At 41.2% G+C, this 16669-nt stretch overlaps 1 protein-coding gene across 1 annotated transcript in view; it reads left to right on the top strand.

Annotated features, from left to right (window-relative positions):
- Positions 1-16669, top strand: part of nox5 (NADPH oxidase, EF-hand calcium binding domain 5) — a 93701-nt gene that overhangs the window by 59885 nt on the left and 17147 nt on the right. Inside the window, exons 10-15 of the mRNA XM_056282232.1 lie at positions 1763-1905; positions 9901-9921; positions 13021-13044; positions 15367-15491; positions 15585-15669; positions 15870-15969. Coding sequence (XP_056138207.1) covers positions 1763-1905; positions 9901-9921; positions 13021-13044; positions 15367-15491; positions 15585-15669; positions 15870-15969 — 498 coding nt within the window. The remainder of the gene's footprint in view (positions 1-1762; positions 1906-9900; positions 9922-13020; positions 13045-15366; positions 15492-15584; positions 15670-15869; positions 15970-16669) is intronic.

Below are 16669 nucleotides of genomic sequence, written 5' to 3' on the forward strand. Positions count from 1 at the left end.
CTGTCCAATGCGAAACTCCCTCCTTCCAACCTAACCATGGAGGAAAGGAAAGCCATGACAGCCCTGAGCAAGGACGAAAACATCACTATCCTTCCAGCAGATAAGGGGAGATGCACGGTGATCCTCAACACCACAGACTACCACGCCAAGATCACGTCATTACTCAGCGACACCGACACCTATGAACCTCTGAGACGCGATCCTACTAGTGGTTACAAGAGGAGAATAATAGAGTACCTACAGAAACTACAGAAAGGAGGAACCATTGATCGGATACAATACCACCGTCTCTACCATCAAGATAACATTCCATGCATATATGGACTCCCTATGATCCATAAAGATGGAACCCCCCTCAGGCCCATCGTCAGCAGCATAAACTCGGTCACGTACAACATTGCCAAACATATAGCCAACATCTTGACCCCTTTAGTGGGCGAAACACCTCACCATATCCAAAACTCCATTGACTTTGTGGACAAGGTCCAAGGCATAAAACTGGAACCAGATGAAACCATGGTATCCTATGACGTGACCTCGTTAGTAGTTTCAGATGAGAAAAAGAGAACAAATCTCTCTGACCAAGGCACTCCGAGTAATTAAAAATGTCTTTATTGAAACTTAGACATATCCAAAAAGACCTAAAAATGCGTTTTTATCATTGTGTCATATCGTTGTGTTATATTGTTGTCATATCACGTTTGTGCAGTTTTGGTTTTGATCTGGATTGAGGTCTGATACGCTGTTTTTAGACCAACAGTGGTGCATGGTATTTCTGTCGCTGATCCGCTCTGGGTGTGTGTGTGTGTGTGTGTGTGTGTGTGTGTGTGTGTGTGTGTGTGTGTGTGTGTGTGTGTGTGTGTGTGTGTGTTTGCACATTCGCTGTTTTGAGCTCGAGTCTGATTGTGTTGTACTTCTGTATTGCTGTGTGTGTATTAGCCACTCTTAACACGTGTGATTGCGTTTGGACATGTGTGCATATTCTGGTATATCCACAGTTCCATAGCCCCCCCTCCCCCAATTAACAGTCAAACTCCGACTGACCACCCCAAATAAAAATCCGCTGGCGCAGCCAATGCTACCAACACAGGGATCGCTGGTTCAAATCCCCGTGTTACCTCTGGCTTGGTTGGGCGTCCCTACAGACATAATTGACTGTGTCTGCAGGTGAGAAGCTGGATGAGGGTATATGTCCTGGTCACTGCACTAGCGCCTCCTCTGGTCGCCTGCTCGGGGCGGAGGGGGAACTGGGGGAATAGCGTGATCCTCCCACGCACTATGTCGCCCTGGCGAAACTCCTCAGTCAGGTGAAAAGAAGCGGCTGGCGACGCTACATGTATCAGAGGAGACATGTGGTAGTCTGCAGCCCTCCCCGGATCGGCAGAGGGGGTGGAGTAGAGACCGGGATGGTTCGGCAGAGTGGGGTAATTGGCCAAGTACAATTGAGGAGAAAAGGGGGTGAAATTAAAGAAATCGAAAGTATTGCAAAACCGCTAACCCACATCTACAACACGTCCCTTCAGTCTGGAAAGGTTCCAGGCAATGTGAAAATCCCAGAAGTCAGACTCTCATGTAAACCCGTAGAAAGACACCGATTTAAAAACTGCAGACCCATTTCATTATTGTCACAATTCTCCAAAATACTGGAAAACTATTTGCTACTAGACAGGTTCAATGAAAAGTGCAATCTGCTGACCGACAGCCAGTACGGGTTCCGACCAAACGGATCCACCTCTCAACCCAGTTCTGCTTTCCTCTCCAGACACTCTGTGGCTACACATCCGCTCCATGGGCCAGTGGACTAATCGCCTCTATGAGTACTTCAGACAGCCGGAGAGCCGGGCAACAAGCCCAAAGAGACTGGCCACCAGCCTCAGGGCCAGAAGACAACTGATGAAAGCCCAGGTCAACAAACACACACGTCCTGCTAGCCACTTCCCAGCCATATAAACCAGCTGCATGTAGTTAATACTGTGTTTGCTCATTGTACTACATATTGTATCATCATGAACACAGACATACACAACATGGTATATAGTACATTAGTAACATGTAGTTAATACTGTGTTTGCTCATTGTACTACATATTGTATCATCATGAACACAGACATACACAACATGGTATATAGTACATTAGTAACATGTAGTTAATACTGTGTTTGCTCATTGTACTACATATTGTATCATCATGAACACAGACATACACAACATGGTATATAGTACATTAGTAACATGTAGTTAATACTGTGTTTGCTCATTGTACTACATATTGTATCATCATGAACACAGACATACACAACATGGTATATAGTACGTTAGTAACATGTAGTTAATACTGTGTTTGCTCATTGTACTACATATTGTATCATCATGAACACAGACATACACAACATGGTATATAGTACATTAGTAACATGTAGTTAATACTGTGTTTGCTCATTGTACTACATATTGTATCATCATGAACACAGACATACACAACATGGTATATAGTACATTAGTAACATGTAGTTAATACTGTGTTTGCTCATTGTACTACATATTGTATCATCATGAACACAGACATACACAACATGGTATATAGTACATTAGTAACATGTAGTTAATACTGTGTTTGCTCATTGTACTACATATTGTATCATCATGAACACAGACATACACAACATGGTATATAGTACATTAGTAACATGTAGTTAATACTGTGTTTGCTCATTGTACTACATATTGTACCATCATGAACACAGACATACACAACATGGTATATAGTACATTAGTAACATGTAGTTAATACTGTGTTTGCTCATTGTACTACATATTGTATCATCATGAACACAGACATACACAACATGGTATATAGTACATTAGTAACATGTAGTTAATACTGTGTTTGCTCATTGTACTACATATTGTACCATCATGAACACAGACATACACATCATGGTATATAGTACATTAGTAACATGTAGTTAATACTGTGTTTGCTCATTGTACTACATATTGTATCATCATGAACACAGACATACACAACATGGTATATAGTACATTAGTAACATGTAGTTAATACTGTGTTTGCTCATTGTACTACATATTGTATCATCATGAACACAGACATACACAACATGGTATATAGTACATTAGTAACATGTAGTTAATACTGTGTTTGCTCATTGTACTACATATTGTATCATCATGAACACAGACATACACAACATGGTATATAGTACATTAGTAACATGTAGTTAATACTGTGTTTGCTCATTGTACTACATATTGTATCATCATGAACACAGACATACACAACATGGTATATAGTACATTAGTAACATGTAGTTAATACTGTGTTTGCTCATTGTACTACATATTGTATCATCATGAACACAGACATACACAACATGGTATATAGTACGTTAGTAACATGTAGTTAATACTGTGTTTGCTCATTGTACTACATATTGTATCATCATGAACACAGACATACACAACATGGTATATAGTACGTTAGTAACATGTAGTTAATACTGTGTTTGCTCATTGTACTACATATTGTATCATCATGAACACAGACATACACAACATGGTATACAGTACGTTAGTAACATGTAGTTAATACTGTGTTTGCTCATTGTACTACATATTGTATCATCATGAACACAGACATACACAACATGGTATATAGTACGTTAGTAACATGTAGTTAATACTGTGTTTGCTCATTGTACTACATATTGTATCATCATGAACACAGACATACACAACATGGTATATAGTACATTAGTAACATGTAGTTAATACTGTGTTTGCTCATTGTACTACATATTGTATCATCATGAACACAGACATACACAACATGGTACATAGTACATTAGTAACATGTAGTTAATACTGTGTTTGCTCATTGTACTACATATTGTATCATCATGAACACAGACATACACAACATGGTATATAGTACATTAGTAACATGTAGTTAATACTGTGTTTGCTCATTGTACTACATATTGTATCATCATGAACACAGACATACACAACATGGTATATAGTACATTAGTAACATGTAGTTAATACTGTGTTTGCTCATTGTACTACATATTGTATCATCATGAACACAGACATACACAACATGGTATATAGTACATTAGTAACATGTAGTTAATACTGTGTTTGCTCATTGTACTACATATTGTATCATCATGAACACAGACATACACAACATGGTATATAGTACATTAGTAACATGTAGTTAATACTGTGTTTGCTCATTGTACTACATATTGTATCATCATGAACACAGACATACACAACATGGTATATAGTACATTAGTAACATGTAGTTAATACTGTGTTTGCTCATTGTACTACATATTGTATCATCATGAACACAGACATACACAACATGGTATATAGTACATTAGTAACATGTAGTTAATACTGTGTTTGCTCATTGTACTACATATTGTATCATCATGAACACAGACATACACAACATGGTATATAGTACATTAGTAACATGTAGTTAATACTGTGTTTGCTCATTGTACTACATATTGTATCATCATGAACACAGACATACACAACATGGTATATAGTACGTTAGTAACATGTAGTTAATACTGTGTTTGCTCATTGTACTGCATATTGTATCATCATGAACACAGACATACACAACATGGTATATAGTACATTAGTAACATGTAGTTAATACTGTGTTTGCTCATTGTACTACATATTGTATCATCATGAACACAGACATACACAACATGGTATATAGTACATTAGTAACATGTAGTTAATACTGTGTTTGCTCATTGTACTGCATATTGTATCATCATGAACACAGACATACACAACATGGTATATAGCACATTAGTAACATGTAGTTTATACTGTGTTTGCTCATTGTACTACATATTGTATCATCATGAACACAGACATACACAACATGGTATATAGCACATTAGTAACATGTAGTTTATACTGTGTTTGCTCATTGTACTACATATTGTATCATCATGAACACAGACATACACAACATGGTATATACCACATTAGTAACATGTAGTTAATACTGTTTGCTCATTGTACTACATATTGTATCATCATGTACACAGACATACGCAACATGGTATATAGCACATTAGTAACATGTAGTTAATATTGTGTTTGCTCATTGTATTACATATTGTATCATCATGAACACAGACATACACAACATGGTATATAGTACATTAGTAACATGTAGTTAATATTGTGTTTGCTCATTGTACTACATATTGTATCATCATGAACACAGACATACACAACATGGTTTGTAGCACATTAGTAACATGTAGTTAATACTGTGTTTGCTCATTGTACTACATATTGTATCATCATGAACACAGACATACACAACATACATAGAAACAGGGAGACAACAAGACATTAATACAAGAGTTTAGAAGTCCAGTGAGTTTAGAACTTCCATGGCAAAAGGAACAAGGCTCCATTTAAAGTGGGCCCATCTCCAGGTGAGGGACCTGTAACTGCCACCACATGGAAGCTATGTGAAGAATGGGTTTGGGGGTGAGTGGGATCCTGAGGTATGGTTAGTGCTCTACCTATCATAGCTTTGCTACTGAGGTCTGCTACGTAGGTTGGGGGTGGGGGTGGGTGAGTGGGATCCTGAGGTATGGTTAGTGTTATGTCTGCACATTGGGTCATCAGTGCTGCATTTGGGTTAGCACTGTTCTATTGTGCTGCAGTCGTTATGTGATGCCTATATGGTTGTTCTTGAATTGATTGGTTGAGTCTAATGTAAGAGTTTTTTGAAATGCAGGGTAAACAGACGTGGCGTTGATGCTGATACTGTGTCAAGGTGTGATCCTTCAAACATATTACTTAGTGCTCTGCATATCATGGCTTTGCTACTGAGGTCTGCTACGTAGATTGTGGAGTGAGTGGGATCCCGAGGTATGGTTAGTGCTCTGCGTATCATGGCTTTGCTACTGAGGTCTGCTACGTAGGTTGAGGGGTGAGTGGGATCCTGAGGTATGGTTAGTGCTCTGTGTATCATGGCTTTGCTACTGAGGTCTGCTACGTAGGTTGGGGGGTGAGTGGGATCCTGAGGTATGGTTAGTGCTCTGTGTATCATGGCTTTGCTACTGAGGTCTGTTACGTAGGTTGGGGGGTGAGTGGGATCCTGAGGTATGGTTAGTGCTCTGTGTATCATGGCTTTGCTACTGAGGTCTGCTACATAGGTTGGGGGGGTGGGAAAACCAAGGATTTTGGATGCACTGTGCAAGATGTGGATGAGCCGGTTCCTATTGGTGAATGTTAAAATGGTGAAGAAACAGGTGGAGTAGTAAAGTAGCATGGGTGGAGTTATACTGTTGTACAGTAGCAAGAGAAGGTGGAGCAGTAAAGTAGCATGGGTGGAGTTATACTGTTGTACAGTATCAAGAGAAGGTGGAGCAGTAAAGTAGCATGGGCGGAATTATACTATTGTACAGTATCAAGAGAAGGTGGAGCAGTAAAGTAGTATGGGCGGAGTTATACTGTTGTACAGTAGCAAGAGAAGGTGGAGCAGTAAAGTAGTATGGGCGGAGTTATACTGTTGTACAGTATCATGAGAAGGTGGAGCAGTAAAGTAGCATGGGCGGAGTTATACTGTTGTACAGTATCAAGAGAAGGTGGAGCAGTAAAGTAGTATGGGTGGAGTTATACTGTTGTACAGTAGCAAGAGAAGGTGAGGTTTGACAGAAAGTGCCTTGAGTTCATGAGTGAAACAAAGTTAGGTATCATAGCTACGAGCACAGACATAACATGCGCTGTTGAATATGTGACTATGACATTGATGTATGGCATTGTCCAGCTAATGTGTAACTGGAATCCCTGTTATTTCATCACTGTGCATGATCTAGCTGTTACACACTTACACTAATGCAGTTGACATGAAATGTAGTCTTGGCTCTGATATGACGAGTATTTAGTGCTCTGAGCTGTCTGCTACAGTGGGGAGAACAAGTATTTGATACACTGACAATTTTGCAGGTTTTCCCACTTACAAAGCATGTAGAGGTCTGTAATTTTTATCATAGGTACAGTTCAACTGTGAGAGACAGAATCTAAAACAAAAATCCAGAAAATCACATTGTATGATTTTTAAATATTTAATTTGCATTTTATTGCATGAAATAAGTATTTGATCACCTACCAACCAGTAAGAATTCCGGCTCTCACAGACCTGTAAGTTTTTCTTTAAGAAGCCCTCCTGTTCTCCACTCATTACCTGTATTAACTGCACCTGTTTTAACTCGTTACCTGTATAAAAGACACCTGTCCACACACTCAATCAATCAGACTCCAACCTCTCCACAATGGCCAAGACCAGAGAGCTGTCTAAGGACATCAGGGACAAAATTGTAGACCTGCTCAAGGCTGGGATGGGCTACAGGACAATAGGCAAGCAGCTTGGTGAGAAGGCAACAACTGTTGGCGCAATTATTAGAAAATGGAAGAAGTTCAAGATGACGGCCAATCTCCCTCGGTCTGGGGCTCCATGCAAGATCTCACCTCGTGGGGCATCAATGATCATGAGAAAGGTGAGGGATCAGCCCAGAACTACACAGCAGGACCTGGTCAATGACCTGAAGAGAGCTGGGACCACAGTCTCAAAGAAAACCATTAGTAACACATGACGCCGTCATGGATTAAAATCCAAAACCCAGAGGAGGAATGAGAGAAGGTCATGTGGTCTGATGAGACCAAAATAGAGCTTTTTGGTATAAACTCCACTCGCCGTGTTTGGAGGAAGAAGAAGGATGAGTACAACCCCAAGAACACTATCCCAACCGTGAAGCATGGAGGTGGCAACATCATTCTTTGGGGATGCTTTTCTGCAAAGGGGACAGGTCGACTGCACCGTATTGAGGGGAGGATGGATGGGGCCATATATCGCAAGATCTTGGCCAACAACCTCCTTCCCTCAATAAGAGCATTGAAGATGGGTCGTGGCTGGGTCTTCCAGCATGACAACGACCCGAAACACACAGCCAGGGCAACTAAGGAGTGGCTCCGTAAGAAGCATCTCAAGGTCCTGGAGTGGCCTAGCCAGTCTCCAGACCTGAACCCAATAGAAAATCTTTGGAGGGAGATGAAAGTCCGTGTTGCCCAGCGCCAGCCCCGAAATCTGAAGGATCTGGAGAAGATCTGTATGGAGGAGTGGGCCAAAATCCCTGCTGCAGTGTGTGCAATCCTGGTCAAGAACTACAGGAAATGTCTGATCTCTGTAATTGCAAACAAAGGTTTCTTTACCAAATATTAAGTTCTGTTTTTCTGATGTATCAAATACTTATGTCATGCAATAAAAAGCAAAGTAATTACTTAAAAATCATACAATGTGATTTTCTGGATTTTTGTTTTAGATTCCGTCTCTCACAGTTGAAGTGTACCTATGATAAAAATTACAGGCCTCTACATGCTTTGTAAGTGGGAAAACCTGCAGAATTGGCAGTGTATCAAATACTTGTTCTCCCCACTGTATGTGCTGACTCTCTTGTAAGGTGCTGTGGATAAAAGTATGTGCTATGAGAAAGTAAAATTGTAAATATCAATACTGTATAATTTTATATCTGCCTAATAAGTCATCTATGTACATTTCTGTCAGGAGGACTTGTTTAGGTCAACAAACTGTAACGGAACAGTGGCATCCAATGAAGACAAGGCCATTGAACTAACAATGTACCGCCACAATGGCTCCAGACCTCCTCCTTCCTTAGGAGTAGAAGCCCAGGAGCCCCTCCCAGACCCACTGGGACAAGCAGAGAGAGGAGACGGGCCTCCCATCCGAGAGGTAACTCATGGGATGCTGCAGTCAAATTAATATTATGATTTGTTTTGTTTTGTTTTCCTAGCTATTTCACTGCAATCTCCATGTACAGTACATATACAGTACGTATACATACAGTGACTATACAGTGCATGTACAGTACACATGGTGTATATACAGTACATATACATATAAAGTAAATATACAGTATATATATGCTACACATACACTACATATACACTACATATACATCTACTACTACTACTTTTGGCTGCTCCTGTTAGGGGGCGCCACAGCGGATCATCCATTTCTATTTCTTCCTGTCCTCTGCATCTTCCTCTGTCACACCAGCCATCTGCATGTCCTCCCTCACCACATCCATAAACCTTCCTCTTCTCCTCTTCCCTGGCACCTCCATATTCAGCATTCTTCTCCCAATATACCCAGCATCTCTCCTCCACACATGTCCAAGCCATCTCCATCTTGTCTCTCTTGCTTTGTCTCCAAACTGTCCAACCTGAGCGGTCCCTCTAATATACTCGTTCCTAATCATGTCCTTCTTCATCACTCCCATTGAAAATCTTAGCATCTTCATCTCTGCCACCTCCAGCTCCACCTCCTGTCTTTTCATCAGTGCCACTGTCTCCAAACCATATAACATAGCTGATCTCACAACCATCTTGTAATCCTTCCCTTTAACTCTTGCTGGTACCCTTCTGTCACAAATCACTCCAGACTCTCTTCTTCACCCACTCCATCCTGCCTGCACTCTCTTCTTCACTTCTCTTCTGCACTCCCCATTACTTTGGACAGTTAACCCCAAGTATTTAAACTCATATGCCTTCGTCACCTCTACTCTTGCATCCTCACCATTCCACTGTCCTCCCTCTCACTCATGCATAGGTATTCTGTCTTGCTCCTACTGACTTTCATTCCTCTTCTCTCCAGTGCATACCTCCACCTCTCCAGGCTCTCCTCAACCTGCACCCTACTCTCGCTACAAAACACAATGTCATCCGCAAACATCATCGTCCATGGAGACTCCTGCCTGATCTTGTCTGTCAACCTGTCCATCACCATTGCAAACAAGAAAGGGCTCAGAGCCGATCCTTGATGTAATCCCACCTCCACCTTGAACCCATCTGTCATTCCAACCACACACCTCATCATTTCACACTTCCCTCATACATATCCTGCACCACTCCTATGTACTTCTCTATAACTCCCGACTTCCTCATACAATACCACACCTCCTCTCTTGGCACCCTGTCATATGCTTTCTCTAAATCTACAAAGACACAATGTAACTCCTTCTGGCCTTCTCTATACTTCTCCATCAACATTCTCAAAGCAAACATCACATCTGTGGTGCTCTTTCATGGCATGAAACCATACTGCTGCTCGCTGATCATCACCTCTCCTCTGAACCTAGCTTCTACTTCTCTTTCCCATATCTTCATGCTGTGGCTGATCAACTTTATACCTCTGTAGTTGCTACACTATAAATGAAAATGAAAAAGTCATGAATAAATGGAAAGAATATGGAGAAGAGCTTTTTGCCTCCTGCAAAATGAAGTTAGCCCAATCATAGCAGAAGTAAAAATAGATCTTGAACCTCCGCCACTTATGAATGAAATTGAGGATGCTATAAAACACCTTAAAGCAGGCAAATCACCAGGTTTAGACAACATACCTGCTGAACTAATTATACATTCTGGAAACTTAGGAAAACAGGCCATCCACCTGCTATGCACCAAGATTTGGCAAAAACCAGAGTGGCCACAAGAATGGAAAAAGCAAGAATTTATCATGCTCTACAAATCCGGCGACCCAAAGGAATGCTCTAATTACCGGACCATAGCTCTTATTAGCCACACATGCAAAATTTTGCTTTACACCATTTTAAACAGACTGAAGAGCAAAATAGAGACTGAAATTGCAGAAGAACAAGCTGGTTTCAGAGCCGGAAGAGGAACAGCTGACATGATATGTGCATTACAAGTCCTCATTGAGAAGATTAACAAATACAATGAAAAAGAGGGGTACATAGTTTTCATAGACTACAGTAAGACTTTTGATAATGTAAGTCATGCAAAACTCTTTGACACAGTGGAGAATATGGGCTTTCCACCTCACCTCATATCACTCATAGCATCGCTATACAAAGACCAAGAAACTGTTATCCGTTGGAACAACAACCACACAAGCCCCTTCAAAATTCAAAAAGGCGTTCATCAAGGATGCATCCTCTCTCCTCATCTCTTCAGTATCGACACTGAATAGATCATGAGAGAAGCAGAAGCTGAGAATTCAGGAATCAAAGTTGGAGGCAGGAAAATATCAAGCCCGAGACACGCAGACGACACAGCTCTCTGTGGAAACAACCATCAAGAAATAACAAACCTCCTCGACAACATAAACAACAAAGGCAAGCTAAAGAATATGAAATTAAATGCAAAAAACACCAAAGTAATGCACATTGGGAAAGGCACATACCAACCCATCAAAATAGAAGGCGAAGAACTTGAAAGAGTTGAACACTTCAAATACCTGGTTCCTTAAAATCTCATGATGACTACTGTTCAGGTATCCAAACACGTATTGCCATTGCAAAAACAAAAATGATCGAACTGAAAAATATCTGGAAAGACAAAGACCTATCCAACTAAAAATAAAATCTCTAAAGGCAATAATATGGCCTACTGTGACATATGGGGCAGAAGACTGGACATTGAGACAAAAAGATAAAGATAGAATACAATCTGCTGAAACGTGGTTCTACCAAAGACTCTTAAACATCAACTGGCGAGAGAAAAGAACCAAGCATCCTACAAAAGCTTGGTGTCAAACGAGAACTATATGGTGCCATTGTTAAAAGAAAGATGAGCTTCTTTGGGCATTCTAGCCGTAACAAAAAATGCTCTCTCACAAGAGACATCATACAAGGGAAAATGGAGAGTAAACAAGGACGTGGCCGCCCCAGGATGAAGTATATGGACAATCTAAAAGAATGGACAGGACACCCTATGGCTGAAACTTTCAGCACAAGAGACAGGGACAGCTGGGGCAACATCATCAGGCAGGCAGCGTGAGCAGCTAACGCCCACAAGGACGACGCTGGATGAGTGAGTGAGTGAGTGAGTGAGTGAGTTGCTACAGTTCTGCACATCACCCTTATTCTTGAAAACCGGTATCAGTATGCTTCTTCTTCACTCCTCAGGCATCCTCTCACTTTCCAAGATTATGTTAAACAATCTAGTTAAAAACCCCACTGCCATCTCTCCTAAACATCTCCATGCCTCCACAGGTATGTCATCAGGACCAACTGCCTTTCCACTCTTCATCCTCTTCATAGCTGCCCTCACTTCCTCCTTGCTAATCCACTGCACTTCCTGATTCACTATCCCCACATCATCCAACCTTCTCTCTCTCTCTCTCTCTCTCTCTCTCTCTCTCTCTCTCTCTCTCTCTCTCTCTCTCTCTCTCTCTCTCTCTCTCTCGTTTTCTTCATTCATCGGCCCCTCAATTAAAGTACATATACATATACAGTACTTATCCATATATACTTAGCACAAAAAGTAAGGACATTTTTGTTTGGTAGATTATTTCTTTGTTGTAACAATGCTTCTTTGAGATAAATCATATACCATTGGAAAGCCTGTTTATTTCCCTTTTAAATGGTGCCACATTTGTAAGGAACATGCATTTGTGGGATGAGCAGCAGAGCTGAGTATGTGGGTTGTGCCCATGAAAAATTTGCCAAATCTTCTCTGCCAATGCCAAACAGCTTATTTTGCTGTTGCTATTGACTCTTGTTTTCAGCTTCTGGTACCCCAGGTGCTGACAATCAGGTGCCTGATGTAAGATTTATTGCCAAGAAGCATTGTTACAACAAGGAAATAATCTACCAAACACAAATTTCCTTACTTTTTGTGCCAAGTTTACATACACCGTACATATACTGTACATATACAGTGCATATATAGTACGCATACAGTACATATACACTACATATACAGTAAATATACATATACAGTACCTATACATATACAGTACATATACATATACAGTACATATTCAGTACATTAACCTTTCAGCCAAATGTATCTTGACTCTACTAAATAGATAAAACAAAATGCAACTACTCCACAGCTCTTACTGTCTTTTTGAACTGATGCCTTTTTAAATCGCAGATTTCCACCAGGTTGGGTGAGAACCCCAAGTTCTGTAACATTAAGGTAAGTTGATGTTTGCTTGTTTTTTTCAGAAAAATATATTAATCACAACACAGGTTGATTACAAGTAGGAAAAACAAAGTGTAATGATTAAGACATCTGGACTGTGCGTTTGTTTAGGGCTAGGTTTTTTTCCTTCGGTAAGGTTATGGTTAGGTTAGGGTTGTTGTCCTTCAGTAAGGTTATGGTAAGGTTAGGGTTTTTCTCCTTCAGTAAGGTTATGGTAAGGTTAGGGTTGTTCTCCTTCAGTAAGGCTGTTCTCCGTCAGTAAGGTTATGGTAAGGTTATGGTCCTTCAGTAAGGTTATGGTATGGTTAGGGTTGTTGTCCTTCAGTAAGGTTATGGTACAGTTAGGGTTGTTGTCCTTCAGTAAGGCTTTGTTAAGGTTAGGGTTGTTGTCCTTCAGTAAGGTTATGGTAAGGTTAGGGTAGCTGTCCTTCGGTAAGGTTATGGTAAGGTTAGGGTTGCTGTCCTTCGGTAAGGTTATAGTAAGGTTAGGGTTGTTGTCCTTCAGTAAGGTTATGGAAAGGTTAGGGTTGCTGTCCTTCGGTAAGGTTATGGTAAGGTTAGGGTTGTTGTCCTTTAGTAAGGTTATGGTATGGTTAGGGTTGTTGTCCTTCAGTAAGGATATGGTAATGTTAGGGTTGTTGTCCTTCAGTAAGGTTATGGTAAGGTTAGGGTTATTGTCCTTCGGTAAGGTTAGGGTTGTTTTCCTTCAGTAAGGTTATGGTAAAGTTAGGGTTGTTGTCGTTCAGTAAGGTTATGGCAGGATGAGGAAAAACACAGGAGACGAAGGCGAGTTTGAACTTTATTCCTCAGCTCCAAAAACCAAACTACAACAGGAACAACCTTGAACCAGAGAGCCCGGGAATGTAAACCACGCCCCCAGCTCACAGCCCTGCTGGCTGAGAGGCATAGCCTCTAGTGTCTGCCACACAGCCCCCCCCCCCCCCGAACACCCAGAAGGGCCTCCTGGAAAGAAAATCAGTGTCTCACTGGAGGCTTAAGCAGCGTGCCATAATGGCTGCACCGTCCCTCAGCAGAAACAGTAGGTGAAACACAGTCCAATGCCGGCTGAGAAGCAGAATGCTGAACCTGTAAAAGACACTGCCAGGGTCCTGGAAGGAGGGCGACCCCGATGGGGAACCTGGGCTGGAAACACAACTTCGCCTGCCACCCTGTGCGCTGGTTTAAGCCTATCAAGCGTGACACGCTCCGTACGGTTGTTGTCGTTCAATAAGTTTATGGTAAGGTTAGGGTTGTTGTCCTTCAGTAAATTTATGGTAAGGGTAGGGTTGTTGTCCTTCAGTCAGGTTATGGTAAGGTTAGGGTTGTTTTCCTTCAGTAAGGTTATGGTAAGGTTAGGGTTGTTTTCCTTCAGTAACGTTGTGGTAAGTGTAGGGTTGTTGTCCTTCAGTAAGTTTATGGTAAGGTTAGGGTTGCTGTCCTTCGGTAAGGTTATGGTAAGGTTAGGGTTATTGTCCTTCGGTAAGGTTATGGTAAGTTTAGGGTTGTTTTCCTTCAGTAAGGTTATGGTAAGGTTAGGGTTGTTTTCCTTCAGTAACATTATAGTAAGGTTGTGGTAAGTGTAGGGTTGTTGTCCTTCAGTAAGTTTATGGTAAGGTTAGGGTTATTGTCCTTCGGTAAGGTCAGGGTTGTTTTCCTTCAGTAAGGTTATGGTAAGGTTAGGGTTGTTGTCCTTCAGTAAAGTTATGGTATGGTTAGGGTTGTTGTTCTTCGGTATGGTTATGGTAAGGTTAGGGTTGTCCTTCAGTAAGGTTATGGTAAGGGTAGGGTTGTTGTCCTTCAGTAAGGTTACAGTGAGGTTAGGGTTGTTGTCCTTCAGTAAGGTTATGGTACAGTTAGGGATGTTGTCCTTCAGTAGGGTTATGGTAAGGTTAGGACTGTTGTCCTTCAGTAGGGTTATGGTAAGGTTAAGGCTGTTGTCCTTCAGTAGGGTTATGGTAAGGTTAAGGCTGTTGTCCTTCAGTAAGGTTATGGTAAGGTTAGGGCTGTTGTCCTTCAGTAGGGTTATGGTAAGGTTAGGACTGTTGTCCTTCAGTAGGGTTATGGTAAGGTTAAGGCTGTTGTCCTTCAGTAAGGTTATGATAAGGTTAGGGCTGTTGTCCTTCAGTAGGGTTATGGTAAGTTTAGGGCTGTTGTCCTTCAGTAGGGTTATGGTAAGGTTAGGGTTGTTGTCCTTCAGTAAGGTTATGGTAAGGTTAGGGTTGTTGTCCTTCAGTAGGGTTATGGTAAGGTTAGGGTTGTTGTCCTCCCATGTTGTGGAAGGACAGTAATGATAAATGAGAATTTGTGTTATGTCAGTGCTATGTAGATGGACCATATGGCACCCCAACAAGACAGATCTTTGCTTCCGAGCATGCTGTGCTGATAGGGGCAGGCATTGGGATCACACCGTTTGCCTCCATTCTTCAGAGCATCATGTACCGGTAGGATACAATAACATACAGACCCCAGCAAAAACAATCAGTCAGCTTTTCTGAGAAAGTGTAAAACTGTGATGACTCTTCCTTCTTGCACAGGTATCGCAGAAGGAAGCAAAATTGCCCCAACTGCCACTACTCCTGGTGTGAAAACATTAAAGACAGTGAGATGAAGTTACGTAAAGTAAGAATACACACCTTGTTTTCAGTTGCATGACACCAGAAATTAATTCCGATATACTAATGGCACTGAGATGGTTTAAGTGGGGTTAAAAGTAGGGTGTTGCTAAAAATCTGGTTTTCTCTAAAAAATGGGAGATCACAGGATTTTTTTTTCTGTGAACACTATGCTGTCCTACTTTGATGCTGTGTTGGATTCTGCAGGTGGACTTCATCTGGATCAATAGAGACCAGAAGTCCTTTGAATGGTTTGTCAGTCTTCTAACCAAACTGGAAATGGACCAGGCTGATGAAGAGCCAGAGGGTAAGAGAGTGACACAAGCTATATCTCCATCAATAAGTGCATATGCATATTCCTGAACTGCAATTAAGAGACACTGAACAGAAATGTCACATTTAAATATAAAATCCTATATATCACAAAATGTTTTCTGTGATCAAGTTTTTGTTTACATTTTGCTTGCATACACATTTCTTATTAAGTGCATTTACCCATTTACCCGTATTTAGTCACATACATTTGCAAGAAGATGTGTGTGAACCGTTTGGAGTTACCTTGGTTTCTGCATTAGATATTCATAAAATGTGGTGTGCTCTTATCACAATATCACAATCTGTGTGGAATAATACAAAACAACAATTGGTACCTCTTCTTGTCAATACTGAATACATCATTTAAACACAGGACGCAAAAGGTAGGTGAATGTCTAGGTGAATGACTTCCACAAGCTAACTGGAGTCAGTTACTCCAGCCAGTGGGATGGGACTGGAGGTGTGGGCTGGAGGATCCCCGCCCTGTAAAACAGGAACACAAAGTGTGATTACTGTCAGTTTTCCCTTTTCAAGAAAAATCTGTTCATGTGAACCATGCCCCAATCAAAAGAGAATCAAGAGGGGGCATCCATGTAGCGTGGCGGTCTATTCTGTTGCCTACCAACATGGGGATCGCCAGTTCAAATCCCTGTGTTACCTCTGGCTTGGTCGGGCATCCCTACTGACATAAA

This window comes from Lampris incognitus, chromosome 6 (assembly GCF_029633865.1).
Source record: "Lampris incognitus isolate fLamInc1 chromosome 6, fLamInc1.hap2, whole genome shotgun sequence".
Classification (NCBI taxonomy): Eukaryota; Metazoa; Chordata; class Actinopteri; order Lampriformes; family Lampridae; genus Lampris; species Lampris incognitus.